Source organism: Podarcis erhardii (genome assembly GCF_964252035.2).
Source record: "Podarcis erhardii genome assembly, chromosome: 12".
NCBI classification, from domain to species: Eukaryota; Metazoa; Chordata; class Lepidosauria; order Squamata; family Lacertidae; genus Podarcis; species Podarcis erhardii.
In genome coordinates, this window is record NC_138513.1 from 39,919,309 (window position 1) to 39,946,645 (window position 27,337).

At 42.5% G+C, this 27,337-nt stretch overlaps 1 protein-coding gene across 1 annotated transcript in view; it reads right to left on the bottom strand.

Moving 5' to 3' along the window:
• The window catches only part of TOPBP1 (DNA topoisomerase II binding protein 1), a 31,341-nt gene extending 6,441 nt beyond the window's left edge, over positions 1–24,900 (bottom strand). The window contains exons 1-21 of the mRNA XM_081881845.1: positions 24,759–24,900; positions 22,299–22,386; positions 21,688–21,822; positions 20,620–20,763; positions 19,681–19,862; positions 18,920–19,113; positions 17,118–17,297; positions 15,800–15,969; positions 15,142–15,308; positions 13,532–13,764; positions 11,878–12,182; positions 10,950–11,122; positions 10,186–10,397; positions 9,086–9,375; positions 8,688–8,861; positions 7,438–7,547; positions 5,720–5,843; positions 3,489–3,632; positions 2,222–2,315; positions 1,727–1,919; positions 446–669 (exon numbers count right to left, since the gene is read on the bottom strand). Of these exons, the coding sequence (XP_081737971.1) occupies positions 446–669; positions 1,727–1,919; positions 2,222–2,315; positions 3,489–3,632; positions 5,720–5,843; positions 7,438–7,547; positions 8,688–8,861; positions 9,086–9,375; positions 10,186–10,397; positions 10,950–11,122; positions 11,878–12,182; positions 13,532–13,764; positions 15,142–15,308; positions 15,800–15,969; positions 17,118–17,297; positions 18,920–19,113; positions 19,681–19,862; positions 20,620–20,763; positions 21,688–21,822; positions 22,299–22,379 (3,529 nt within the window). The 5' untranslated portion in view covers positions 22,380–22,386; positions 24,759–24,900. The remainder of the gene's footprint in view (positions 1–445; positions 670–1,726; positions 1,920–2,221; positions 2,316–3,488; positions 3,633–5,719; positions 5,844–7,437; positions 7,548–8,687; positions 8,862–9,085; positions 9,376–10,185; positions 10,398–10,949; positions 11,123–11,877; positions 12,183–13,531; positions 13,765–15,141; positions 15,309–15,799; positions 15,970–17,117; positions 17,298–18,919; positions 19,114–19,680; positions 19,863–20,619; positions 20,764–21,687; positions 21,823–22,298; positions 22,387–24,758) is intronic.
• Positions 24,901–27,337: the final 2,437 nt, after the last annotated feature.

Consider the following 27,337-nt stretch of genomic DNA (forward strand, 5'->3'; position numbering starts at 1 on the left):
TTAAATGGATCATCATTGGTATCCTCTGACACAAAGCAAGTATATAGTTAGTTGACAACAAACTACTCTACACTGGAATACACAATTCCTGGTAGCAACAAAAATGTGTAATGATTAGATTGGGCCTAGCAAAAAATAATAATAATTGTACATCAGATGGTAAAACTGTTAATGAATTCTTATCATTGTACCAGTGGTGGGGACTCACATGACTTTGGACTCCACTACACAAAGGAAATCTTCATTATATATAGAAAATATGCCTGAGCTTAATTCTAACCTAGACTCCCCCCCAAACATGCAGCATTTAAAAACAAAACAAAAACAGGGAAACCTTCAATAATACAACTACACATCTACAGTCTCAAGTGAGCAAAATCCAGGGATTTTTTTTAAACATGAAAACCAGCTATTTCAACTCAATCACACTGTTTTCTCTTCTTACCCATTTCAGCAATTTCCGTATCGGTAAAGGATTTTGTAAGCGAGAGGTCTCCAGCGTTTACTGCAATGGGTTGAATTTGTTCAGAACACTGTGAGGGGCTGCTGGGCCAATGAAGGTTACTAGCAAGCCTTGCCCTCTCTTCTCTTGCAGTGGGGTCATCCCAAATAATCTGTTCATTCTGTGATGGCTCTGTGTTGACATCCATTGCTACCTGGTGTGACTGCCTAAGGACCAAAATGAACAATGAGGATGTGCACTGCTTTAGTAAGTATACAGAGTTCTCTGTAGGGCAGTTGGAAAACCTCTGGCCCTGGTTTTCAGCTATGCTTTACTGGAGTTGTTGGCAGTGTGAAGTCCAGCAACATCTGCAGAGTCATGGGTTCCCTAACCTTGTGCAACGGTAATGAAACATACAGTGGTGCCTCGCAAGACGAAATTAATCTGTTCCGCGAGTCTCTTCGTCTAGCGGTTTTTTCGTCTTGCAAAGCAAGCCCATTGACGGCTTATCGGATTAGCGCTATTAGCGGCTTATCGGATCAGCTGATAAGCGGCTTAGCGGCTTAGAAAAAGGGGGGGAGGAAAAAAACCTGCAGGAACTCGCAAGACATTTTCGTCTTGCGAAGCAAGCCCATAGGGAAATTCGTTTTGCGAAGTGCCTCCAAAACGGAAAACCCTTTCGTCTAGCGGGTTTTCCGTTTTGCGAGGCGTTCGTCTTGCGGGGCACCACTGTATTGGGTTAGAACAAGCTTAGGTTAGCTGGACTTAGGTTACAATGCAGTCAATTGGATAAAACAAAATAAAAAAATTCCTTCCAGTAGCACCTTAAAGACCAACTAAGTTAGTTCTAGGTATGAGCTTTCGTGTGCATGCACACTTCTTCAGATACACTGAAACAGAAGTCACCTTTCGTGTGCATGCACACGAAAGCTCATACCTAGAACTAACTTAGTTGGTCTTTAAGGTGCTACTGGAAGGATTTTTTTTATTTTGTTTTGACTATGGCAGACCAACACGGCTACCTATCTGTAACTGGATCAATGGGATAAGTTAGTCTCCTGTGCACTAGCATGGGAGAACTGCATTCACAGCTGGGCATTTAAAGTTTCTGTTGCAGACACTTGCGCAGCTGATCAGACAAGTCACTTTTCCGTTCAGAAATTTGTCATTCAGTCACACAAGCAGCTGCAGCAAAAACCCCATAAGACACCTCTAGCTGCCTATGCGTAGCTTCCTAGGATGGTAGCCCAGAAATTCAAGATGTGTTCACACGTCACATAGTACCTTAGGGCTTCCAAGACTCGGCTGCGGCCGTTACGAACAGAACGAGGGCCATCTGGAGTGGTCGGAGAATTGTCAAAGCCGTTCCTAGACAAAGATTTTCTTTGTCCTTGAAACTTTGCTAGCGATGTTGCAGTCATGATTTCCTGTAGCTGCCTTTGAAAGTTCTCCCTCATTTCCAGTGTCTGTGTTAAAACTGGAGTTCAAAAGAAATGTAAATAAATAACAGCTCTTTCTACTTAAAATATGTCAAATGCCATGTAGCAAAAGCCACGTGGGCCCCTTCTTCACTGCTTATTAGTTACGCATACTTTGCCCTTCCATATTCCGTACATTTCAAGAACTCACTGAAAATTCTGCCCCTCATCCTAAGGTCACAGGGGTGGGTCACACAAATTAAAAATACAACATTGGTCTGCGTAAAGAAGTAGATCTTCAGCATATGGCAAAAATGGCTGGTAGATGCCAAGCCATACAATAATGCACACAAACAGTTACCTCCTTTTGATGCATTTTCTTTTTCGACAGAAGCTGCCTCAGTCACTTGATCCATAGCAACATCTTCTATATCATTAGTATCCAACGACATTTTCTGAAACAGTTGGTGTTCAGGTCTTACACAAGTCATATCTCAGAACAGAAAAAGTATGGCAATTTGTCCCATGTTCATTATTGATGCCCCGCAAGACGAATGCCTCGCAAGACGAAAAACTCGCTAGACGAAAGAGTTTTCCGTCTTTTGAGGAGCTTCACAAGACGAATTTCCCTATGGGCTTGCTTCGCAAGATGAAACGTCTTGCGAGTTCTTGCGAGTTTTTTCCCTCCCCCCCCCTTTTTCTAAGCCGCTAATAGCCGTGCTTCGCAAGACGAAAAAACCGCAAGACAAGGAGACTCGCGGAACGGATTAATTTCGTCTTGTGAGGCACCACTGTACAAACTTTACTAATAAACCCAACATAAATATTCAACAGTCCAACAAAAGTAAATCTACTTCCAGGTTGTCACTATGACATTAACACAGGAAGTTGCCTTATACCAAGTCAGACCAATGGCTCATCTCGTTCAGTACAGTGGTACCTCGGGTTATGAATGTAATTCGTTCTGGAGGGCCGTTCTTAACCTGAAACTGTTCTTAACCTGAGGTTCCACTTTAGCTAATGGGGCCTCCTGCTGCCGCCGTGTGATTTCTGTTCTCATCTTCAAGTAAAGTTCTTAACCTGAGATACTATTTCTGGGTTAGCGGGATTTGTAACCTGAAGCGTCTGTAACCCGAGGTACCACTGTATTGTCTACACTAGGAATGGGGAACCGATGGCCCCCCAAATGTATCTGGGCTGCAATTTCTATGTCCCCTGAACACTGGCCATTCTAACTGGGGAAAGGTGAAGGTGAAGGCAAACAACATATGGAGGGTCCCCACTTGTGGTCTACACTGACAGAGAGATCTCCAGGGATCTTTCCCAAGCCTACCTGAAGATTCTGGGGCTGACCTACATGCACCACAGATATTCTACCATTAAGCTCTGGCCTTTCCTCCAAGTAGCTGAACGTGGTCATATAGCAGTCAATTAGTTTAGTCCTTTTACTTTCATAATGTTGTGAACACTAACTGCCATATCTACAATAAACTGAAACTTTTGGCATTTATTAGATTACAGAATTAGCATAATCTAAGTGAAAACAATTGCAGGAAGCCATTCACTGTTCTGTTATTTATTCATCCAGGTTAAAACACACATACACACACAAACTGAATCTCCCATACCTCGTCTTCCTTCCCTGTTTTTTCAGATGAATCTAGCCGATCTGAGAATCTGTCATCTTGAATACCACTAATATTCAAACTCATTTTAGGGTTATATGTGTAAGGATAGAGAGATTCAGGCAGCCGTTTATATTCTTGTGCACTCTGGAAAGAGTTAGTAGGGAGAGGAATTAATGCTACAAAGTTAGAGCAAGGAAGTGAGCAATTTTATTTTATTTTTGTTAAGGAAACATTTCTTTTTCTGCCCAGCCAGCAATAAATATGTTCCTTGAAAATGTTACTTTGTTGGTAAAACAAACAATCCTGTGGCACCTTAAAAATTAACAATTTTGCTGCCGCATAAGCTTTCATGAACTAGAAACTGTTTCACTGGATGCGTGAAATGTTTATTCTCTGTTACCAGGGATTTGGGGGGGCCCTCTGGGGAGGGTCTCTTCACAAGGCAAAGACACAGGAGGCTTTGTGAAGGCCTCCCACCTAACAGCTGACATGTGGGGTAGAGAAGCATCAGCAGCCATTGCTTCCCCACACCTCAGCAGCGCAAACCACACAAGTCGCAGGGACAGCGCGGCTTGCACAGTTGACATGTGGGGAAGCGGCGGCAGCGGCTGCTCTACCCTGCACATCAGCTGTCCGGCGGGAGGCCTCAGCAAAGGCCCACTATGCCTCTGGCTTGCAAGAAAACCCTCTCCAAAGCCCAAAGAGGATGTCCTCTTTGGGCTCTGGGGAAGGTCTCCTCGTGAGCCAGGAGGACTCACCAGTGTGCTCCCAATATAAGCAATTTCAGTTACATGCACAGAAGTGTGAAATGTAACCCTAGTGTAAATTGTGAGTTGCCTGCACACCACTTAAAAATTATAGCAATTAAGTGATAAACAGAGGCTTTAAAATAAAAGGAAAAGCCTATCCAAGGCAATGGAGCAAGAGGATAGATGAATGGGGGAACTCGAACTGGGAGCCACACAAGTAACTAAGGACAGAAGACAAGAGAGATGAGAGACACCTGAGTTGGAAGACAAATACACTTTGGAGAGCTGAAAGAAAGACAGGAGATGAACTGAAGGGCTGAATAGTAGAGGAATAGAGGCACTGCAGGAGACACTGCGGGAGGCACTGCGGGAGGCAGTGAAAGACAGGAGTGCCTGGCGTGCTCCGGTCCATGGGGTCACGAAGAGTCGGACACAACTAAATGACTAAACAACAACAACAGATATCCAGGAAAATGTGCTGTTTACAGTGTATTTCTGGCTGCTACTTTGCAGGGTATTTTATTATTTCCTTTTTGATTCCATGCCAATCACTGGCTTCTTAGTACTGCCACACCAATGGAAACAGCACTGCCCTTAAAATCACAAATATAGTGGGACCTCCAGTTATGAACTTAATTCGTTCTGGAGGTCTGTTCTTAAGCCGAAACCTTTCTTAACATGAGGCGTGCTTTCGCTAATGGGGCCTCCTGCTGCTGCTGCTTTGCCACTACCGCTCGCATTCTGGGGCAAAGTTCGCAACTAGGGGCATCTACTTCCAGGTTAGCGGAGTTCGTTACCCAAAGCATTCGTAAAGAGGACAGTACGTAACATGAGGTTTCACTGTATATTACTCAAGAGTACAAGTTGCCAATGTGGTGCTCTCTAGATGCTGGGCTTCCAACTGTCCTCAGCCCCTAGCTAGCATATCCAATAGTAAGGGACAATGATACTTTGAATCTAACAAAATATGGTGGCCGCCATATTGGCAACCGCTGACTCAGAGGCTGCGTTTCTCACTTAATAGCACTTTCACCTCATTCTCTTTTAGCACAGTGCTTCAGCGACATACTTAGTAGCAGACAAGCAGCAAGTGACAAGTCTTGCTGAAAGACAATCAAGCTTTTGAAATACAGATGGACCTTAGAAGAACTGCAGTGTAAGCGCACAAATATTGCCAAGCTACATTTATAGATATATGAAACAGAAGTAGCACACAGGGCACTTCATATGCTGAACCCTTATACTGCATGTAGACTGGCATGCACAAAACACTGCTTATGAATGATATCCAATTAAACTCAGAGTAGCCTCACTGAAATCAATTGACTTTAGCCTTAATGTGATTAATGTAGGCTGTCACCCCATATATGCCCGATTTTTAAAAGATTCAATTCACATTAAAAAAAAGAAGTCAGTAATGACATGTTGTGCAACCTTCCCCTTTCCCCATCCTTGTGTTAGGAAAAACCTGTTTCTCCATACCTCCAAAAGCCAGTGTTCCGACACTACATGTATGCCCCTTTCTTTAGCAGATTTGTATTCCCGGTTACTATCATTTTGCCTTCCCTGGTAGATGAAATGAGTTACAGTTTCATCAAAGCACCACCTAAAAGATATGAAAGACATGTTAAACTCCACGTTAAGTGATTTCCAGTTCTGGGAATGGGGTGTGTGTGTGACTTGTGGTTATCATGATGCCAACTCAACATTCCTAACACCTGCACACACCCCAAACTGGAACAGCTCTTGGAAATAACATCCACCATTTTCACATGCAGGAGGGTCCACATTGCCTCACCTTGAGAAGACCAGGGATGCTGATCATTTTCTATGGTAAATATGCCAATAATTTTTTTTTAAGAATCAATCAGTCGACAAATATGGTGATTTAAAACCGTCCTTCGAGACCATGATATATTTTTCAGGAACATAAAATAAATGTCCATCTGGTAATTCAAACTGAAAAGTCACATTTTACGGCACTCCAGGGTTCAGGCAGAAGATATTTCCAGCCAATGCCAGAGCCTGAACCTGGGACCTTCTGTATGCAAAGTAGATGCTGTACCAGTGAACAATGGCCCTTCCCATGGTTATTCACTGTGTTACATTCAAAAACTGGAACAAATTTAATAAATTTATTTATTTATTCAATCTTTTAGAAAATAGGTTCTCAAATGAGTTACAGGATAGATTTTATGGTCTGCAAGTTACACAAAGCAATCACAGAAAGTCTCAAGCTTCCATTGCATTTATTCCAATAACTTACAAGACACAGCCACTTATCAACAAATATAGTATTCTGAATGCTGAATGCTTCTCATATGCATCATATCTATTGATTTGTCCATCTCTGCACTATCATTCCCATCTAGTTGGAGCTTGTGGGTTTTTCCACTTATACACCCACTTTTTTTTTGAGAATAATAAATTTGTTATTAGAGATTTCATATTCTTTGACACATCAGGCCCTATCCATTAAATCAGCATAGAGCTTAATCCCAATCATAGCCATATAACACCAATTATTTGTCTCTAAAAGTCACGTCATCTGGCATTCCCACCACATATGTAAGAAATTGGCATTTATAGCTGAAGGCTTCCAACACCAGAAACATGCATCTACGTGAATTTTATTAAGTCTAGCAAGTGTCAGATATCACCATAATAGTATATACTGAGCTTTCTGTATTGATAGGCTCAGTGAAGAGTTATTTACGGAGTTCCAAATCATACTCCATTTTCATTCAGATACAGTAAATCTGAGATCTCTATTCAACCTAGATCTAGTTATAGGTTTCCTTCTTCCTTAGCTTCTGCTCATGGTTTGTTTAGAAACAAACCATGAGTCCAAGGTTCGGATGACACAAGCCAGATAATGGCTGTTTTTCCACCAGTGCAGCAGGGGTGAGGAATATGCACCAGCATACTGTTCATTCACATAAAACCACAATTTATTTTACCTATGGTTCAGTGTGACTTGTGAACCAGACCAGTGAAATAAATTGCCTTACCCTCAAATTCCTCCCTCCATTTTCCTTTTTGAATTATGTGTACTAGACTGTAAACCTGAGGGCAGGACCATTACTGCTTTTTATCTTTGTATAGCAACTAGAAAATTTCAGGCACTTGAATCACTATAATAATTTCAAGAGCTAGATGTCAAAGTCTTATCAGTGAAGAATTCTGTTAACTGCACGTACCTGTAATCTGCTCCAAGGGAAGCAGCAATGGCATTCAGCTCGCTCTGCTTTTTACTGAGCTTCTTACTCACACATATGACAACATCAGCCAGAGGCTTTGGCTCCTCTTCCTGTTCAAAGTAGAATTAGCAGAAATGTAGTTCAGGTTCACATTTTCAAGGGTGAATTCACTTTGTTTGTAATGTAATGAAAGAAAAGTTATTCTCCTTCCTTTCTCCTTCAATGCAATAGTTCAGCAATACCAAATTCATGAAGGTATCTCTAGAAATGTAGTGCCAGTTATGACAGCACTGATTATTTGTTAATAATTATAATAATATATATATTTTTGTATCCCGCCCTCTCCAGCCAAGGCCAAGCTCAGAGCAGCTAACATCATAAAAACAACACGATATGCATAAAAACAGACATCAATTAAAATACATCTTAAAATTAATTCAGACAAGTTAAAACCTTGGCAGGTGGCAATTATCAGGCTGGAATGGAGGGTGGTTCATACTTGCCAAGACCAACTGTTTCCACTGATCTTAAAAGGACATGTGAGCGGGTTAAAGGATTTGGGGTGGGGTGGGTGGGAATGAATTGAGGTGACCCCTTCCACTGCCTATTGATAACAAGTGATTGGCAATGTCAAATGAGACAACACTGGTCATCTACATGTTCAGGAAGTACAGTGGTGCCTCGCAAGACGAAATTAATCCGTTCCGTGAGGCTCTTCGTATAGCGGTTTTTTCGTCTTGCGAAGCAAGCCCATTGACAGCTTAGCGGATTAGCGCTATTAGCGGTTTAGCGGCTTTTAGCGGATCAGCTGATAAGCGGCTTATCAGCGGATCAGCTGATAAGCGGCTTAGGGCTTAGGAAAAGGGGGGGAAAAGGGAAAAAACCCCGCAGGAACTCGCAAGACATTTTCGTCTTGCGAAGCAAGCCCATAGGGAAATTTGTTTTGCGAAGCGCCTCCAAAACGGAAAACCCTTTCGTCTAGCGGGTTTTCCGTCTAGCGAGGCGTTCGTCTTGCGGGGCACCACTGTACAGGCAGAGCCCATGACTGGTTTGCAGATTAGAACCAAAGTGTGTAATTCCACTTCTTCCAGTTGACACACAACCATGGTCACATCCCTCCTCTCCCCACTGAGCCATGCTTACTTCCAAATGCAATTTGAATTCTGCTGCATTTAACCAATCTTTCTGTACAAACAAGCAGCACCCAATTTATGCTATATATGCCCAATCAATCTAAAACCCAAGCCTACCACTTGCTGAGTTGCGACTTTCAACGGAGGGCTTGCAGTGAGAGCAGCTGCTTGCCGAGTGCTGTTTGCCAAAGCCACTTTTAAGTTCCTGCCAATGACTTCTGAAAGTGGAGTACTCAGTTTTCTTTTTTGTGGATTAGAGCTCCCTGGAGTTTCCAAAGCTGCTAGCGCATCCTGAAAAGCAATTAAAATGCACTCATTTAACTGTGCATAGGTTCTCTGCTCAAAGGGATGTTCATGCGATAAAAATGTTTTACAAGTTATTAAAGGTAGTTTACACATTTCTTCTAATTCAATGATAATCATAGTCGTCATCTAATAAATAAACTGGGAATAGAAAGGAAGGGGATAAAAGAGGGAGGCTGTTATAGGCCAAAGAAGATTTGCAAGGTATTTACCTTTACATCAAAAGAAGGTTTGAACAGCTTGTCTTTAGATAAAAATTTAGATGGTGTGTCAAGATGAAGGGATGGTTCCTTCTGTACTGGTTTCCCCGCTTGTGAAGGGCTTGGCTTGTTACCAATATGATTCGAGACAACCCTCTGGAAAGCTTTACTCTGGAACCGATTCATATCCAGAGGTGTCACAGCTGTTCTTCTCCCAATTTCAATGAGACTGCTGGGATGGTCATGTGTATTTGGAGATGCAGAATCCATCTCTGCCTCAGCTGGATGATTTGTGAAACACTCTTGTTTTTGTTGAGTAAAAAATAAAAATAAAATTAAAGCACCATCATTATTTTTTACTTATTTCTTTTGAATACAGTTTTTGTAATAGAACATCTAATTAGGTTCTTTTAGCCAACACATTTTTCAGCTTTTGTATGGTGCTAGGGGAGATGCTACAACCCACCTTTGGTAAAGATCTGAACCAATAGTGGGTCCTGACCTAACACTGCTTTTCTCCTTTCACAGATGGAAGTGAACATTCTAGGCTTTTTCTGGTTGTGTCTTATAACTGTGAAGGACTGTGCAATTCAGCACCTATGCTACCAAGACTTGGGGGGGGTGGAGGGAGGGGAAAGGAATTCCGCTTATAGTGAGGGTTGTGTGGAAATTAGGGTGATGAGTGGTCACTTATATGTTTGCCCTGGTTAGCCAGGGGTTTGCGGGGGGGGGGGGGCACACAGATAATTTATCCAAGTGAGCAGAGTCAAATTGCAACTCATATTCATCATATTAAATATTTTATTTATTGAAACAAGGAATCCATATTGCATAGATTAGGAAGCACCATGTAAAAGTTCTAAGCTCCTAAAAAATCTCTCTTAAAATCTTACAGTCTCAATACTGAACAGCTCCAAGAATGGAGTCTAGGGCAACATAAATAACTTAGGTCCATTGATTTCAATGGCTCTCCTCCCAAGAATGACTAATGTTGGATCACTCATAGCATTTCACATATCAATATGCTACCAGTAGATGCTCAGGATTAGTAAGCACAGAATACGTCTGCCTTACGCAATCATGCTACTGAACACACCTACAAATGAACCAACCTTCAGTGTCTACATTGTCAATCAGGAACTTGCTGTCGTCAGGCTTCTTTCCTGTCCTTGCAGACTCCAGCAGCCAAGCCATGGTAACAGCAGGAAGGTTCCACTTCTTGGCAGCTTCGTACTTCGAACCTTCCGGCTCTTTCACCACCAGGTGGGTGCTGACAAGCATTCCTTTCCTTGGGTTGGCTTTTCTCACAAAGAATTCTTGCACTCTGTAATCAAAGCCAGGTGACATTTCCATACCAAGCCACACTACATTAACCTTACAATAAGATCTGTAAGGTTTTGTGAAAATTAATAAAAATTATTTTAAAAAAAAATACAATAAGATCTGAACGCTACTTCATATATGCTCACAATATGCTCGCCTCCTTAAGACAAACACGGTGATTTAAAGTGATAAATCACAGTAAGTACATTTCAACAGCAATTTCCATCGCTGAATTGATTTATTTATTTTTTAAAAAAACTTACACGTTTTCTCCTCTCTCCAAAATCTATGAATTAATTTATGGGGAGGGTTGTGTCCCTTTTGTATCAGAGGGAAAGTCTTGCTTTTTTTTTGTTCCTTTTTAGGTGTGTTGTTTGATGAAATATGTTAAACTGTTCGGTATTTTTGTACGCATTCTGTATTTATAGATGTATAAAATTGTGGTGGGCCATGGCTCTGAGCAACAGATTCTTACCCTTTTGATATTTCGGAGGTGGAACATTACAACTTGATTGTACAAAATTAACAAAAAAATAAAAACATAACTACATACCTTGCCCCAAGCAAATGTGCCAAATATATTAAAGAATCTCTTTCTGCCCCATTAAACTGACTGAAAGACAATACACATTGTTGTAACGGAGTGTTTCCTTCCTTCACTGGCACAGGTGTGAAAAGTGGACTCGATTGGGGATCTAATAGGGACTGCTGTTCCACACAGGTCACCTAAAGATGAGGAAATAAAGATTAACCAATAACCTAGACGTTCTTTCAACTACAATACAGAAGTTCTGAGACAACAAGCCACTGTACTCTATATACAATGTTGCTGGAATCCATCCATCTTGGGAGACAGTGCAATTCACTCTATATCCAACTTTCTGGGACTGTAGTAATGCTGTTACACATATTTATTTGGTAACTGTCTAGTTGCTTAATGCAACTGGGAAATTAAACTATGGTTCAGTACATAAAGCTACTATTTATTGTTTTGTAATTGTCATAATATTTGGCACCACAATTCATCTGCTTTATTCAGATGTATCAAGCAATTAACTGTAGCAATTGCTGGATGACATTTGTTAACCGTCTTCCAGTGAGTCTCTGGGTTCAGTTTGTGAGTGTGGACAGTTCAAATATCTGCAGCACAGGATTTTTGTGATTGGGACAGGGATAAATAGAACAGAAACATAATATATATATGTAAGATTCCTAAGTTAGTGAGGTTCTGTGTGTGTGTGTGTGTGTGTGTGTGTGTGTGAGAGAGAGAGAGAGAGAGAGAGAGAGAGAGAGAAAGGAAAGAAAGAAAGAAAGAAAGAAAGAAAGAAAGAAAGAAAGAAAGAAAGAAAGAAAGAGAGAGCACACATTATTTTGACATATGCCATCCCTCAATGCAAATTTAAAGTTAGCAGCACCATTTTTCTTTACTGTCAACTTTTCTTTTCGCACATTCCATGTATTATCCTATGACTTATACTTACCAGCCATGTATTTGTAACCACATCTCCTACAGTTGATTCCACGTTGTAGCCAAGTAGAGGAACCACAGCATAGTCAGCAATAGCTTTACTTTGTTGAGGCAGAACCTTCCCACCATTCTCTTCAATCAGAGGCCTCATGCAAGATTCATCCTCTTTACCAAAACCCAGAAGGATGAACCTCTTTCTGTTGAACAAGGCTCCTTCAATGACTGTAGAAGTGTCTGCCAAGGAACCATGGCTGGCACTGAACTCTTTTTCTTCTCGAAAGGCAGTGTGATCAATATCACTGTAGTTATTGGCATCAACTGGAAGAGGAGGAAATGTTGCTTCAAAACAAATATTAAAGTGAAGATGTGTTGACTGTGAAAATGAGAAAACGTTCTCCAAGTTACTAGGCTGAAGAGATGTTGAACTGGAGTCCTATTACTTCTTTACACATTCAAGAAGTTACCTTCTTTAATCATTGCAATCCACCAAGCACTTCTTCCACACAACTGTCTTTCATTTCAGCAAATACTGACGTCAAGACTTACGCCCCTCCAACATACAAACAAGCCTCACTGTAACCAACTGAACACAACCAACCAAGTTCTGGACCCCCCCATACCTCTCACAATGTCAATATATATATAAACAAAGGATCTATCCACGTGATGCTGATATAGCCTCACTTGTGTAGAATGAAAGAACAGCAGCCGCCATCTCTCTCCCTCCCTCCTCCTTCCCCCCAACTGTACTTTCCTCTGCTTATTTGTCTGTTTTGTAACACAAGAAAATCTTTAATAAAAACTAATTTTTTTAAAAGAGCAAATGCTGAACTCTTTAGTAAGCCCCAGTTTTTTTATAAAAAAATGTGATTGTGTAGCAGCCGAAGTAAAGGTAAAGGTAAAGGTACCCCTGCGAGTCTTGACAGACTCTGGGGTTGTGCGCCCATCTCACTCAAGAGGCCAGGGGCCAGCGCTGTCCGGAGACACTTCCGGGTCACGTGGCCAGCGTGACATCGCTGCTCTGGCGAGCCAGAGCCGCACACGGAAACGCCGTTTACCTTCCCGCTGGTAAGCGGTCCCTCTTTATCTACTTGCACCCGGAGGTGCTTTCGAACTGCTAGGTTGGCAGGCGCTGGGACCGAGCAGCGGGAGCGCACCCCGCCGCAGGGATTCGAACCGCCGACCTTTCGATCGGCAAGTCCTAGGCGCTGAGGCTTTAACCCACAGCGCCACCTGCGTTGTAGCAGCCGAAGTAGCACCAAGTAAATCATGCCCCACATTTTAGAAGCAAAATGCATGTTTTTAAAATGAAAAATATGAAGAGGTTCCACAAGATGGGCTATATTTGCCGCTTAGTTTTCCTAAGAATCAGGGTGACTGAGGGAAGGGAGGCAAAATAGGGAGATGATTGAAAAACAAGTCCTCAGAGAACAGAGGTGGCAGAAAGCCAAAGGAATGCAGCGGCAAATGAAAAGAAACAGGCCAACTAGAGATGGAAAATCTGGGAAATTTTACACAGGCTCTAAGGATAAGATAAATTGTGAGGTTCTGGAGGAATAGTGAGGGAGGTCAACATAAGGGAGCTGTAGATAGATGGGGATTCTGGAACAAGGAGAAGAGGCAACAGTGGAACAAGGAGAAGAGGCTACATTGCGTAGCAATCTTACCTACTGTGGACTCATTAGCTGAATACTGAGACAGTAGAGCTTCGTCTGCTTCTGGAGCCTGCACTGTTCTCACAACTTCTTTCTTTGAAAGACTGCTTCTTTTTGGAAAGATAGGCTGCTCTAAAACTGGACTGTCAAGTGGCTGGTAGTTTGCCGAAGTGTACTGATCCTCAGGTAGTAAATAACCTTTTCTAAAGCATTCCAACAACCATTTTGCTGTCACAATATATGGCCTATAAGACAAAAAATTAAGTTACTATGGGCAGGGGGCTATAGGCTTCCATAAAGGAGCAATCATATTTTACATTGCTGCAATGAAGCACAGACAGGGAGAATTTTTAAAATAGAAAGAAGTGACACACAGAGATGTGTCCAAAACACACCCTTTGATACTGTAAGAATAAAGAATTGTTATCTTGGAAAAAGATGTGTAATACATGATCTGCAGTCACAATCCATGTTTCTGTCCCTGTATGTTCAAGTGAAATCAGAGTGCTTACATTTACTTCTTTGGACAGGAGCACTGTTACAGAGAATAAAGCCCATAATACAATCACTTTCATTTAACTCTCTAAAAACTTTTCAGTAATTTACACTGAAATATACACTTCAAAATGTGAATCATTGCACACAAAAGGATATGCAATGGGGAGACAATTTATTGTTATAAATGCTTTAATATAAGGGCCATATGCTGGCAGAAGTTAAGGCTCCCATCCTATACCCATTACCTGGGAGTATATTCCAGAGAATACAACAGGACTTACTTTTGAGTAGATATGTATAAAAGGTAAAGATAAAGGACCCCTGACAGTTAAGTTCAGTCACAGACGACTCTGGGGTTACAGCACTCATCTCGCTTTACAGGTAAAGGGAGCTGGCGTTTGTCAGCAGTTTTTTCCAGGTCATGTAGCCACATTGACTAAGCTGCTTCTGGCACAACGGAACACCGAAACCAGAGCAGTGCACAGAAACGCCGTTTACCTTTCCACCAGAGCGATACCTATTTATCTACTTGCACTTTCTGGAGTGCTTTCGAACTGCTAGGTTGACAGGAGTTGGCACCAAGCAACAGGAGCTCACCCCATCACGGGGATTCAAACCGCTGACCTTCTGATAGGCAAGCCCAAGATGCTCAGTGGTTTAGAGCACAGCACCACCCACGTCCCTATAGATATGTATAGGATTACACTAAGAAAAGGTAAAGGTAAAGGACCCCTGGACAGTTAAGTCCAGTCAAAGGTGACTATGGATGTTCATCTCGCTTCAGGCCGAAGCAGCCAGCATTTGTCCACAGACAGCTTTCTGGGTCATGTGGCTAGCATGACTAAACTGCTTCTGGCACAACGGAACACTGTGACGAGTGCCAGAACACACAGAAATGCAATTTACCTTCCCACCACAGCGGTACCTATTTATCTACTCACACTGGCGTGCTTTCAAACTAATAGGTTGACAGAAGCTGGGAAAGAGCAATGGGAGCTCACCCTTTTGCATGGATTAAAACCGCTGACCTTTGGATTATAAAGCCCAAGAGGCTCAGTGGTTTAGATCACAGCACTACCCATGTCCCTTTAGGATTGCACTACAAGACATGTTATTATCAGTACCTCTGTGTGGTCTTCTTCAAAAACAGTTTAAGTTCATCATCATCATAGTCACCCACAATGACATGTGTCACATCTTCATTGAGTTGATTAAAACGAACACCACCTCCGGAGTTAATAAGCTTTCTCATCTTATCTAATTTTCTGCCACTAAAGCCACAAAGGTAAATCTACAAGAAAGGGTAGAGAAAAATCATGGTTTACTGGCACACTGAAACTCCAAATTCAGTCGGAGCTTTATTTTAAATTCTCTCCAGCAGCTTCCACTACTAAATCTGTAAGTCACTGTTCAGTACACATCACTTCCTGTACCTATGTCTCCTACTGATTGTCAACTTTTACAATTATTAGTAACCAAATGCATGAAGACAATTAATCTTGACTGTGTTTAATTCCATTACAAGGAAAACTACAAAGGAAGCAGCTAAACTATGTGAGTGGTGTCCTAGGAGTTCATCTCAATACCTTTAGCTGCCTGTCCTGACTTTAGGACAGCAATGCTCCCAAGCAAGTCACTCATGAATTTAATACCTACTTCTGCTCAGCAAAACTCACAAACTATATAGTTTGAGGTGTCCAAAATGTCTGCATTCTCATCATCAGTACCATCATCAACAACATTTATTACTTGGGTAATATGCACATGCACAGTTAGACATACTCTGCATCCATCTAGTAAATCTTCAGGTGCTTGCAAAGAACTTGTATCCAAGCTGTTCAGGTCATCTGAAGAGGGATCCAGCCTGCTATTCATAGTAGAATTACAAGAGGTTTCATTAACACCGCTTAAATTAATATTTGAAATGTGGCTGACATCTGAGAGTGTTCGACCTTTGAATAAAATACAGATAGAGACAAAAGTTAAGAGTTATTTCGGGAAAATGTTATATCTGCTACCTTTTTATTTTGGTATAAGAAAAAAGGGTAAAATGCCAAGGTTATTATTTATTTTAGCATTTATTAACTACTAGCTCAGTTCTATCACACTGAATACAGTGGTCTGCTATCGTATACAGACAGAACTCACTTTCTGCTTCCTAAGGCTTATTCAGGGTCCCTCCAAGAAGACAGATTACTCAAAATAATTATTTCCTAAGTTATGAATTTTCTTCTGTCCTTAAGGAGGGAATGTGGACCAAAGAAAGAAGTGACAAGAAATTTAAGGGAATTCTTGTTTTTCAAGCTAGGATAGCTCAGTTGGAAGAGCATGAGACTCTCAATCTCAGGGTTGTGGGTTCAAGCCCCACATTGAGCAAAAGATGCCTGCATTGCATTGGGTTGGAATAGATGACTCTTGTGGTCTCTTCCAACTCTCCGACTCCATGATTCTATTATTCTAAATATATTTTAAGGGTTTCATACAGTATTTCATACAGGGATTTAAATATGGAACAAAAACAATATATGGAAGAATTATTTTAACACTTAAGGTTGCAATCCTAACACACTTACTAGCAAGTATAGCCCAATAAACACAATACAAGGGATTTTTTACTACTGAATAAGTACTCTGCATGCATTTAATCCTCAGTTTACTAACAATCACAGGCCTTCCCCCCCCCCCCATGGAACTATGGCAAGACTATGGCAGGATATTGTAGTCATCCTGCATACTAACAGCAAGCTCATTCTCAAAGTGTGGATTATTATAAAGCCCAAACAACACCGGCCATACACAGCAGAGAGGTATCAACAGGCTCAGGGAAGCCATGGCTGGAACCTTAAACAACATTTTTTTTGCAAGCCCTACTTGTCTACTTGAAAAACTCAACAATGATGCTCTTGCCTTGGGCTCCAAACATCCTCCCCCCCCCCCAAAAAAAACCACAACCTAGACTAGTAAAAGGTTGTCAAAGTTTATGAGCCAAAAAGTCTGCAAAAATAGACATTAAAAGTGATAAATCAAATCATAATATTATAAAGATCTCTAATTTTTCTGTTCATAGAGAAGTTAACACATTACAGAACTTAATACTTACTATCGGGCTTGCAAGTTAGGCTAGTAGGGGTTGATGTGCTTGGTGCACTTTCTTGCTTTGCTTTCAGGTCAACTGTATACATGGATTCATCCTGGCAAAATCCCTTCTCAATGCTGTCAAAAAACCACTGGACTGAAATGCAGTGGACATTCCACCTTCTTGCGCATTCATATTTCTGCCCTTTCCCAAGTACAAAAACAAATACAGTTCAAGTTAATATTAAAATAAATTCCTCAGAGAAATATATAGGGACAGATATTCTAGCATTTTTTTAAAAATAGCAAACTTTTGTTTCTTAATTTCTGTTTGGGGTGATACAACACCCAAGATTTAAATACATCCTCAAGAGAAAACCTGAAGAAACAAAACATTGCAGTCAAACCACAACTATTTAAATGTTGGTTAACCATTTTGGCTATGCAGGAAATAAAACACAGCTAGCAGAAAACAACTCTTTTTTTTTTAATGAGCAACTGTGATTTTAACACAGACAATTTGCATCCGGATGATATTTCTCAGTTTCAATAGAACCTATGTCCAAACGTGCAAATACATGGCAGCCTTAGTTTATTGTTTTCAATCTAGCACGCTGCTGTTACTCAAAGATATACATATGCCTGATTCCATTACGGTGGTACCTCGGCTTAAGAACTTAATTCGTTCTGGAGGTTCGTTCTTAACCGGAAACTGTTCTTAACCTGAAGCACTACTTTAGCTAACGGGGCCTCCCACTGCCGCCGCATGATTTCTGTTCTCATCCTGAAGCAAATTTCTTAACCCAAGGTACTATTTCTGGGTTAGCGGAGTCTGTAACCTGAAGCGTCTGTAACCTGAAGCGTCTGTAACCTGAGGTACCACTGTACACTCTATGGCCAAACCATATGCAGATTTTACATATTTTTCTGGAAAAAGCTGTTCTAAATTTGGCCAAATGCAGTCCTGTTAGTGATAAGATAGGTGGGCAGCCTTCAGTCTATGGGCAATAAGGCCCTTCTTATCTGTTTGCCCTCTGGCATCCCTCTACGTACTTGCCAATAATGGTGGTGAAATGAATGGACGATGAATGAGGTTGCATGCTTGTGTATAGAGTGGGGAGAGAGAAAATGAACACATGAAGGAGAGGAGAGATATGGTAAAGAGGGTGAAGTTGTGCTCCGTCTCCTTTCCAGGTTTGGTCCTACTCACTGCCAGCTCTGGGCTCATGCACCAGCAGTATGTGCCCACAACTGTTTTCCCTCCAAGATAATGTGGTCCTCAACTTCAAAAGGGGTATCTACCCCTAACACAGAGTGCAGAGGGAAGAAAATGGTTGCTTGTGAGAGTACTTGAAAAAGTATTTTCCATTTTTCCAAAGTAATGTAGTTCAGTGGGGTTTTTTTAGTGTCCTTCCTTTGGGAAAAGAGAAGCAATTTCCTTCCGTTTATGTGAGATATTCCCTAACCCTTGATACTGAAAATTCTTCTCTATGTGGAGTGAAAATGGAAGCATGAAAGCCAGAGGCTCACTCCCAGTCTCCATGCAGAGGAAGGAGAAGGGAGGGAAAGGAATGCTGGAAGTGCTTGTGAACAATAGATTGCGTGGCATTTTTGTTGCCATGAGGACTCTGTTCATTGATTTGTCAGACAGCACACCATAGATGGCAGCATAAATAGCTTGCTACTTGACATGTTTTGCAGCATGTCAAATTAAAACAACAGTAGAAGTCCTGTCTGCATTCAAGTTGTGAAACCAAATTATTTTACACAAATACAAGGATCCTCCTGAACTCAACAAATACATTTTAATTTTTTTAAAAAAATTACCTTTTGGTTCTTGAACAATAAGATGGGTACATTCATTCATCTTAAGTTGCCCTGTATACTGACCACCATTCTCAATAGTAATACGCTGGACTGCTTTTCTGTCTGCACTGCTTAAACCAGTCACACAGATTGTACAACCAAGAAACAAAGGGCATAGGTAGTCTCCCATACTGATGTCTGTATATCTAAGCATCCTGTTGGGAACAAGAGCAATAAAAGTATGTCTTGCCATTTCTCTTCATTAGCAGAAAAACAGAGTCGTGCATGAGTAAGTAAAGCCAGTACAGAATTTAATGGCTATGTAACAGAGTCAAGGATATATCATCATTCTTAGGTCTTTAAACCTTCTCCTATAAATCCAAGTAAAGAACAATACAGTATGTCTTTTTTATGTCAATGGTGTGAAGCTTGCACTTTGCAACATGATCACGAACATATAAGTTTAAATTACTATTTGGAGAATACCGTACCATAGCTCAGAATTTTTCACATGGTCTAGTCCTTCCACTGCTCACCCCTCTAATATTCTTAAGATGATTTCTTCTCCAACCTTCAGAGAGTAGCTGGAAGTGGGGAGGCAGAAAAAGGTCCTCCTTTCCTTCCACTCTGCAGTTTTAATATGAAATCTTATGCGCCCAGAGCTCAGAAACGGCTTGCGCTAATGAAATTCCCTGTCACAAAATGCACCTAGAACAATGGGAGTTTCAAACACTGCAAGTAGTATTACAGGTACTTTTCTAATTGCAAGAATGTAGTCTTACCTATGTTGAGATTTATCCCACAATGCTTTTACCCAAGAGGGAAGCAAAATGGGTTTTTTTAAGTTAGCAGCAACTAAATATTTCTTGCTTCCAACTTCTCCAGCTATAAGATGTGTTACTGACACATTAAGATCTCTATATACACGGCCGCCCATCATCTGCACATACTTGTGGACCTCTTCCTATGAAAGAGAAAAAACAGCAGCAAATGAAAATAAACCAAGACAAAGCAGATCAAATGAGGATTAGCAAAACACTATAAACAAAAACAATAATATGGTATCATAAAGCTAACAGAAGTACAGCTGAAATAGTGTCAGGTGTGCACAGCGCATTTAGTAGACAATACTGGCAGACTTAAGATGATTCAAGGAAAAGCAAAAATAAAAATAAAAAAACATGCCTGTGATGCACATTTTTGTTGTACAACATCCTTAAATCCAGATTGGATGAAAGGTGGTACATAAATGTTTCAATAAATACATAAAATAACAGACTCAAAGTAGGTATTTTCAGACTGCGGAAAAAGACAGGGAAGATTCATGATAATCTTGAAATTTCTGACAAACTTTCCCCACTGTCAAAAGTAAAGCACAAGTACTATTAATATGTATAAATTAGCAAAGAACAGATTTGTGTTACATATTAAGCATTCCTAAATCAAAGAGAAGGGCAATGGAATATATTTTCTTAAGGTATAAAATTGATGTGGTTTACAAAATTAGACATTTATCAATGATGTTTTAAACAAGGTAATGTTTTTGCTGCACTGAAGAGTTTTGGCCCTTCTGATCTTGATTTCAAAGCATCTATGGCAAATCTATCTATTTAGCTGAAATGGTGACATATCGAAAGACAATTTGACTCCTGGTTATGACTAGATGCTTACAATAAGATGAACACCCAACTCTTCAAAACACACCAATAAAAAAGAATTACCCTAGTTTCTTTTTGAAGGCTTGTACAGGATACAGTTACATCAGCCATTGTCATATTAAAAACTGGGTGGTCGGCCCTTGGCACACATCGCTGGTTCTGCATACAGTAGACAACTACTTGTGGTCCAACAATTCTGCAACCAAGCTGAAACAAGAGATAAGACAAAACAAGATGGTAAATAGGAACTTTTTCCTTAGAAAAACTGTTCTCCCACACTTCCAATACACATGGCACGCCAAAAAAAAAAGCTAATAATAATAATAATAATAATAATAATAATAACAACAAAATTTTATCTATATCCTGCCCTCCCCACCCGAAGCCAGGCTCAGAGCGGCTAACAACATTAAAATGATACAACATTCTAAAATCATTTCATTATAAAATCAATTAAAATCAGATTAATAGCAACCATTGGGCTAGAGTTCTGTGAGGATTGCCAAAGGAGGGGGTCAGACAAGTTTGTTGCCAAAGTTGCAGGTTTGACCCCCAAATGAGACAGCTGCATATTCCTGCATTGCAGGGGTTTGGACTAGATGATCCTTAGGGTCACTTCCAACTCTACAAATCTATGATTGTGTGTCAATACATATCTTGCAATACTAACAATATACACGTGGACAACTGTTCAATCAGATGACACTGGATCATTTCAGAAGGCAAATAATGACATATAAACCATCTATTTCTTCATCCCATTTAAACCCCCAGTATCCAGTTAGGTTCTGCTAGTCCAGTGTTCTTCAATGCTGGGTCCTCAGACTCCAACTCCCATCATCCCTGACCACTGGCTAAGCTGGCGGAGGATGATGGGAGCTGGAGTCTAACAACATCATGCAGAACACTGTGCTAGTCTACACTTGATTCCCACAGGAACATACAGAAATATTCACATAAATCTGCTCTCCGTGAAATAATTAAAAACAGAGGTGAGATACATCTACATCCACTTCCCTCCCCACCCGATAACATTAGTGTGTGTGTTAATTACATGAACAGATTTTCAATTCCTTTAGAATTTATCAAGATAATGCATTAACAAAGTCACTATGTAAATAAAACACAAACCTTTTGAAGGTGATTAAAAACAATGCCACTGAACTGATCACAAATATAAAGAGATTTGTCATTCTCTTGTATCCTCAGTGCAGCTGTATTTTCAAGAATCTGGAGGGATTCTTCTGACTGAAATTCTTTGATGGACTGCAAAATATAACAAAAGTAGTGGGCAAGTATTCTGTAGATTTGCAAACAGTTTCTTTGAATATAAACGGTGGTTGCACTGACATATGCCTGTACTTGGTGATACTTACTAAAAACATCTTCACATTCAATTCAAAATATTGGGCCAGTTCACAAATAACTGTAAGCCAAACCATAGCCTACTACAAACATCTAGGTTCTCAGAGAGAAGATTGCAGCTGCTGCACTAAACCATAGTTTAGCTTAGAATTACATCTGAACCAGGGCTTGTTGTTTACGTTCTCCAGACAAACTACAAGAGACAAATCATAAAGCAAAACCTGGCTACAATTTGCGCTTTGTTTACAGTGAGATAAACCATAAAATTGCTATTTACTTTTTCAACACACAAACCTTAATATTTAAAATACATATAAAATGATATTCATTGATCACATTACATTCACAGACCAACTCCACATACTAAATAAGCTTACCTCAAGGGCCTGAAGGAAAAATTCTGAGTTTTCTGCAGACTTTATAAACTTCACAAAATATGGTTCCTTGCTATTTTTCATTGTTCAACTAATGAAGAAATAGGAAAGCAGATTTAGCTTTATTTAGAAAGGAAAACTATTATGAACAGATTAGTGGGAAAATCAAGTTGCTAGTGGAAACCTATGCATGCGGATACTATGGCACAGACTAATTTTTACCAAACTACGTTGGCTGTTAGGAAGCACCTGTTTTCTGCTTACTTTAAAATACAGTAACAATCCACTTGATGAAAATCACAATGTCCACCTTACTAAGGGTGACTACTCCTGATTAGTTCTCTTCATTTATATTCCTATCAGTTATTCATAAAATACTTTATGAGAATATACAGCCCACACTTGTTTGTTGTCTGGGCAGTTCAGGATGTAGGTGCACATATTGCCCAGGCTTGCGCCCCAATGTAGCCTGATGTGGCTGGCAAGGCAAGGATGTTGCAACTTCCCAACAATCCCCCTTCAGGTGGGACTGCTGCTGAAGGCCAGGTGCTTGACGACACCTGTCCACTAACTCTGCCATACATTGAGGAAGGAAAACGGGAGGCTGCTGTTGGCTCCAAACCCCACAGGCAAGCACAAACAATGGGGTGCCTTCCATAGTTCCAGTTACAGATAGGTAGCCATGTTGGTCTGCCATAGTCAGTATCTGAAGAAGTGTGCATGCACACGAAAGCTCATACCAAGAACTAACTTAGTTGGTCTTTAAGGTGCTACTGGAAGGAATTTTTTTTGACAAACAATGGCTTAATCTTAATCTTAGGCATAATCTTATGTCGAGGCCCATGGTTCCCAAGGGGGTGGGGCAATTTGGAAGCTTGTTTAGACCAGGTTAATGGCCTTTTAGACTTCCCTGACCATTAGGTCCAGTCATGGCCAACTCTGGAGTTGCGGCGCTTATCTCGCTCTATAGGCCAAGGGAGCCGGCGTACAGCTTCCGAGTCATGTGGCCGGCACGACTAAGCCGCTTCTGGTGAACCAGAGCAGTGCACGGAAACGCCGTTTACCTTCCCGCCGGAGCGGTACTTATTTATCTACTTGCACGGTGACGTGCTTTCGAACAGTTAGGTTGGCAGGAGCAAGGACTGAGCAACGGGAGCTCATCCCGTCGCGGGGATTCGAACCACCAACGTTCTGATCGGCAAGTCCTAGGCTCTGTGGTTTAACCTAAAGCGCCACCCGCGTCCCCCTTGAATACTGTAGTAAGTATTATATGTCACAGGAGCAGGGGCATCAGGATTTTAGAGATGCTTAGGTGGGGCATGGCCAAAAAAAGGTGGGGAACCACTGGTCTAAGCGCCGGCTGGTTCCAAGCTAAGCACAGATAAGAACATGGGTAGGCAAACTAAGGCCTGGGTGCCAGATCCAGCCCAATCGCTTTCTAAATCCGGGCTGCGGACGGTCCGGGAATCATTGTGTTTTTACATGAGTAGAATGTGTGCTTTTATTTAAAATGCATCTCTGGGTTATTTGTGGGGCACACAAATTTCTTTATTATAATTTTTTCAAAATATACAGTGGTACCTCTGGATGCCAACGGGATCCGTTCCGGAGCCCCCTTCGCATCCTGAAGCGAACGCAACCCGCATCCATGCGTGCGTGGGTCGCGATCCGCCACTTCCACGCATGTGCACGGTGTCATTTTGAGCGTCTGCGCATGCGGCGAAACCCGGAAGTAACGCGCTCCGTTACTTCTGGGTCGCCATGGAGCGCAACCCAAAAAGGCTTAACCTGAAGCGACTTCAACCCAAGATGTGACTGTAGTCCGGCCCCCCACAAGGTCTGAGGGACAGTGGACCGGCCCCCTACTGAAAAAGTTTGTTGACCCCTTGTTTAAGAACCAAGGAAGAGCCCTGCTGGGTCGGGGACAAAGGCCCATCTTAGTCTAGCATCCTGCACCGCCTTTTGCAAGGAAGGGTGCCTTGCCCTCAAGTGCACCAGGCAGCCAGGCTGTGGGGATACAGTGGGGCGAACCCACGGCCACCTGCCCCACACATCACATGGCAGGTAAAGGGACAAGGCAGGCATTGTGCTGCACAGCGAAGTTCCATCCTGCTTGCTTTGGGTGCGTCAATCATAGGACTGGAGAGCGGGAGGGGGACCTCCAAAGGTCATCTAGCCCAACCCGGGAATCTCAGCCAAAGCATCCACGGCAGGCGCGGCCATCCGGGGAAAGGAGCCCCCACCGAACACCTCAGAAAGCTCTTCCTTGCGATGGGGGTTGGGAGCCCTGGGAGGCCTCCGCTCCCCCCTCAGCCTCTCCTTGCCTCGAACGGCTCATAACCGAAAGCCCCGACCGCGACTGAGGTAAACTGGGCGGGGAGGGCGAAGAAGTGTGACGGGGTGGGGGTGCCCGCCTACCACAGGGGAGAAAAAAGTCCGAGGCGACGCTCCCCTTCCGCTTACCCCGTCGCCTCAGCTCTCCGCTGCCGCTGCTTCCTTCCTCCTCTCAGAGGGACCCAGAATCATAACCTCCCGAAGGCTGGCGGGAAAAGACGAGGAGCCTAAAGTGCGCATGCGTGAATGACGCCTCAGCGCTTCTCTCTCGAGCGAGCGAGCGCGCGCGCGCCCTCTCCCCGCCCTGCGTTTTTTCTTGTTGTTGTTAACTCCTTCGGTGCGTCTCGCGGCGCGCCTCCCTTTAGGGACGAGAGCCGGAAAGCCGCGCGAGAGAAAGAAAGAGAGAGTGCGGCCCCTTTTAAAAAAATACACAGGTGGTTTTCTACGTCGGGGAAAGGGAGGCGCCGGGTGCAAAAGCGCAGCGTGGGAGCGGCAGCCGCCGGGCAATACCCCCCCCCTCGCCTAGGAGGCAATCTAAAGTACATCGCTAAGGGAAGAGCGATGTTCACGTGTTTGGTTCACGTGTGAATGCGCGGCCCAGCTCCACGCCGTGTTCGTATTCTGTTGGCAGCCGCCCAGAATAGCTGGGGGAACCCATCCAGATGGGCGTGGTATAAATAATAATAATAACGATATTTTGTTTTATTCGTGGAAGGAAGCGTGGAGCACAAGCCCGTGGTGCTTTAGTTGTCACATGATCAGGCAACTCCCATTTCTTTAAGAACTTGCCACAGTTTGCTGTGGTCAACACAGTCAAAGGCTTTTGCATAGTCAATGAAGCAGAAGTAGATGTCTTTCTGGAACACTCTCCTTTCTCCATAATCCACCGCATGTTTGCAGTTTGGTCTCTGGTTCCTCTGCCTCTTTTAAATCCAGCTTGCACTTCTGGGAGTTCTCGATCCACATACTGCTTGAGCCTTCCTTGTAGAATTTTAAGCATAACCTTGCTAGCGTGCAGGAATATCTCCTGCCAAACCCTTTGAGAACCACTGGTTTTAACATTCTGCCATTTGTATTGTGATGAATTTGATGTGGGAAGGAGAGTCTTCTGTCTAGGACTCTCCGTATGCAAAAGAAGCATCCATATTCCAATAGGTGGTTGCAGGTTTAGAATGTTTGATTGGACAGTGTGATTGGCTGGTGCTAGACTATGGTTACCAGATTTTTTTTCAATGAATCCGGGGAAACTTTTTCTTTTTTCTTTTTTTTTTCTTTTTTTTTGGAAGCTGAGTAACAACAGGGATTGTGAGACAATAAGACCCTGGGCCCAAGCACACATGCATATTGTATAAAGGTGCAAAGCCCTTCTTTTTCACCCTGTGAAACATAAATGCGCATTTTAAAAAAAAAAAAACTGGGCAATGGCACGCCGCACGCCTGTGACTCCCAAGCCTTCCCTAATCTCCTGCCCCCTTCCCCCTTTGTTTTGACAGATCGGGGGAGGCTCGGGAGTCGCAGGCGGGTGGCCGTTGCCCAGGAGGGGCTCAGGGCACACGGTTTCTCTGCCAGGCAAGGTGCAAAGTGCTTCTTTCGCACCCTGTGAAACGTAATGCCCAGTTTTTTAAAAACTGGGCAACGGCTGCTCGCGATCAGTCAAAACAAAGGGGGAAGGGGGCAGGAGATCTGAACCGCCAGACATCCCCAGTTCCCCTTTGGCAGTGGGGCCTCAGCAGCCCGGAGTCAGCCTGGTAGTGCAGTTGGCTCTGGCTGGCTTCAGGAGTTGCTCACTGGAAGTCCCCATATGATGTGTCTTGTGTCCCCATCATATGGGGATTTCGGGTGAGGAAAAATGGCGGGCGCCATGGCAGTGAGCATCTCCTGAAGCCAGCCAGAGCCAACTGCACTACCAGGCTGGCTCCGGGCTGCTGCTGCCACGTTTCCCGGGGACAGATTTGCAAATCTGGGGACATTCCAGGGACGGAATTTGTCCGAGGACAGATTTGCAAATCCAGGGGCTGTCCCCAGGAACCGGGGACGTCTGATAACCCTATGCTAGACCAAGGAAGCTAGAAGAACGGTAGGCTCTGGTATCTGGTAGGAGAGCCAGAGGAAGATGGCAGGAGGGCAGCAAAGAACAGGCCTGTGGTTCTTAGGTCAGTCAAAATTGAACCAGAGAGTCTTCAACAAAAGTCTTCAGTTATAGTGTTGGTGAGGCATAATCGGGATGGAGTAACTGGCAAAAGTATTTGAAAAGGCCAACTAGCTGCTTCTTTACTGATCTGTCTCCGCAGCTGGAGGCAGTAATTTGAATGCCAATTGCAGGAGTAAGGGCTATCAAGCTCATCTCCTGCTTATGTTCTTCCCATAAACATCTGGTTGGCCATGGTAAGACCGGCATGCTGGACTGGATGGGCCACTGGCCTGACAGGATGTTCTCAAAGCTGTCTTGGTTTAGTAAAACAGCTCTGCTGTTATGAAGTGAAAATAAACATGTTGGGTTATCCAGTTACCCATCTGGAGAGTGTAGAAAGCTCTATACTGATCTGTAGAAAGCCCTATAGGCATAGGGGAACTCGGCCCTCCAGATGTTTTGGGTCTACAGTTCCCATAATCCCTCACTGGTCCTGTTAGCTAGGGATCATGGGAGTTGTCCCAAAACATTTGGAGGGCCGAGTTTGCCTATGCCTGCTATACAGCTTGGGACAAGG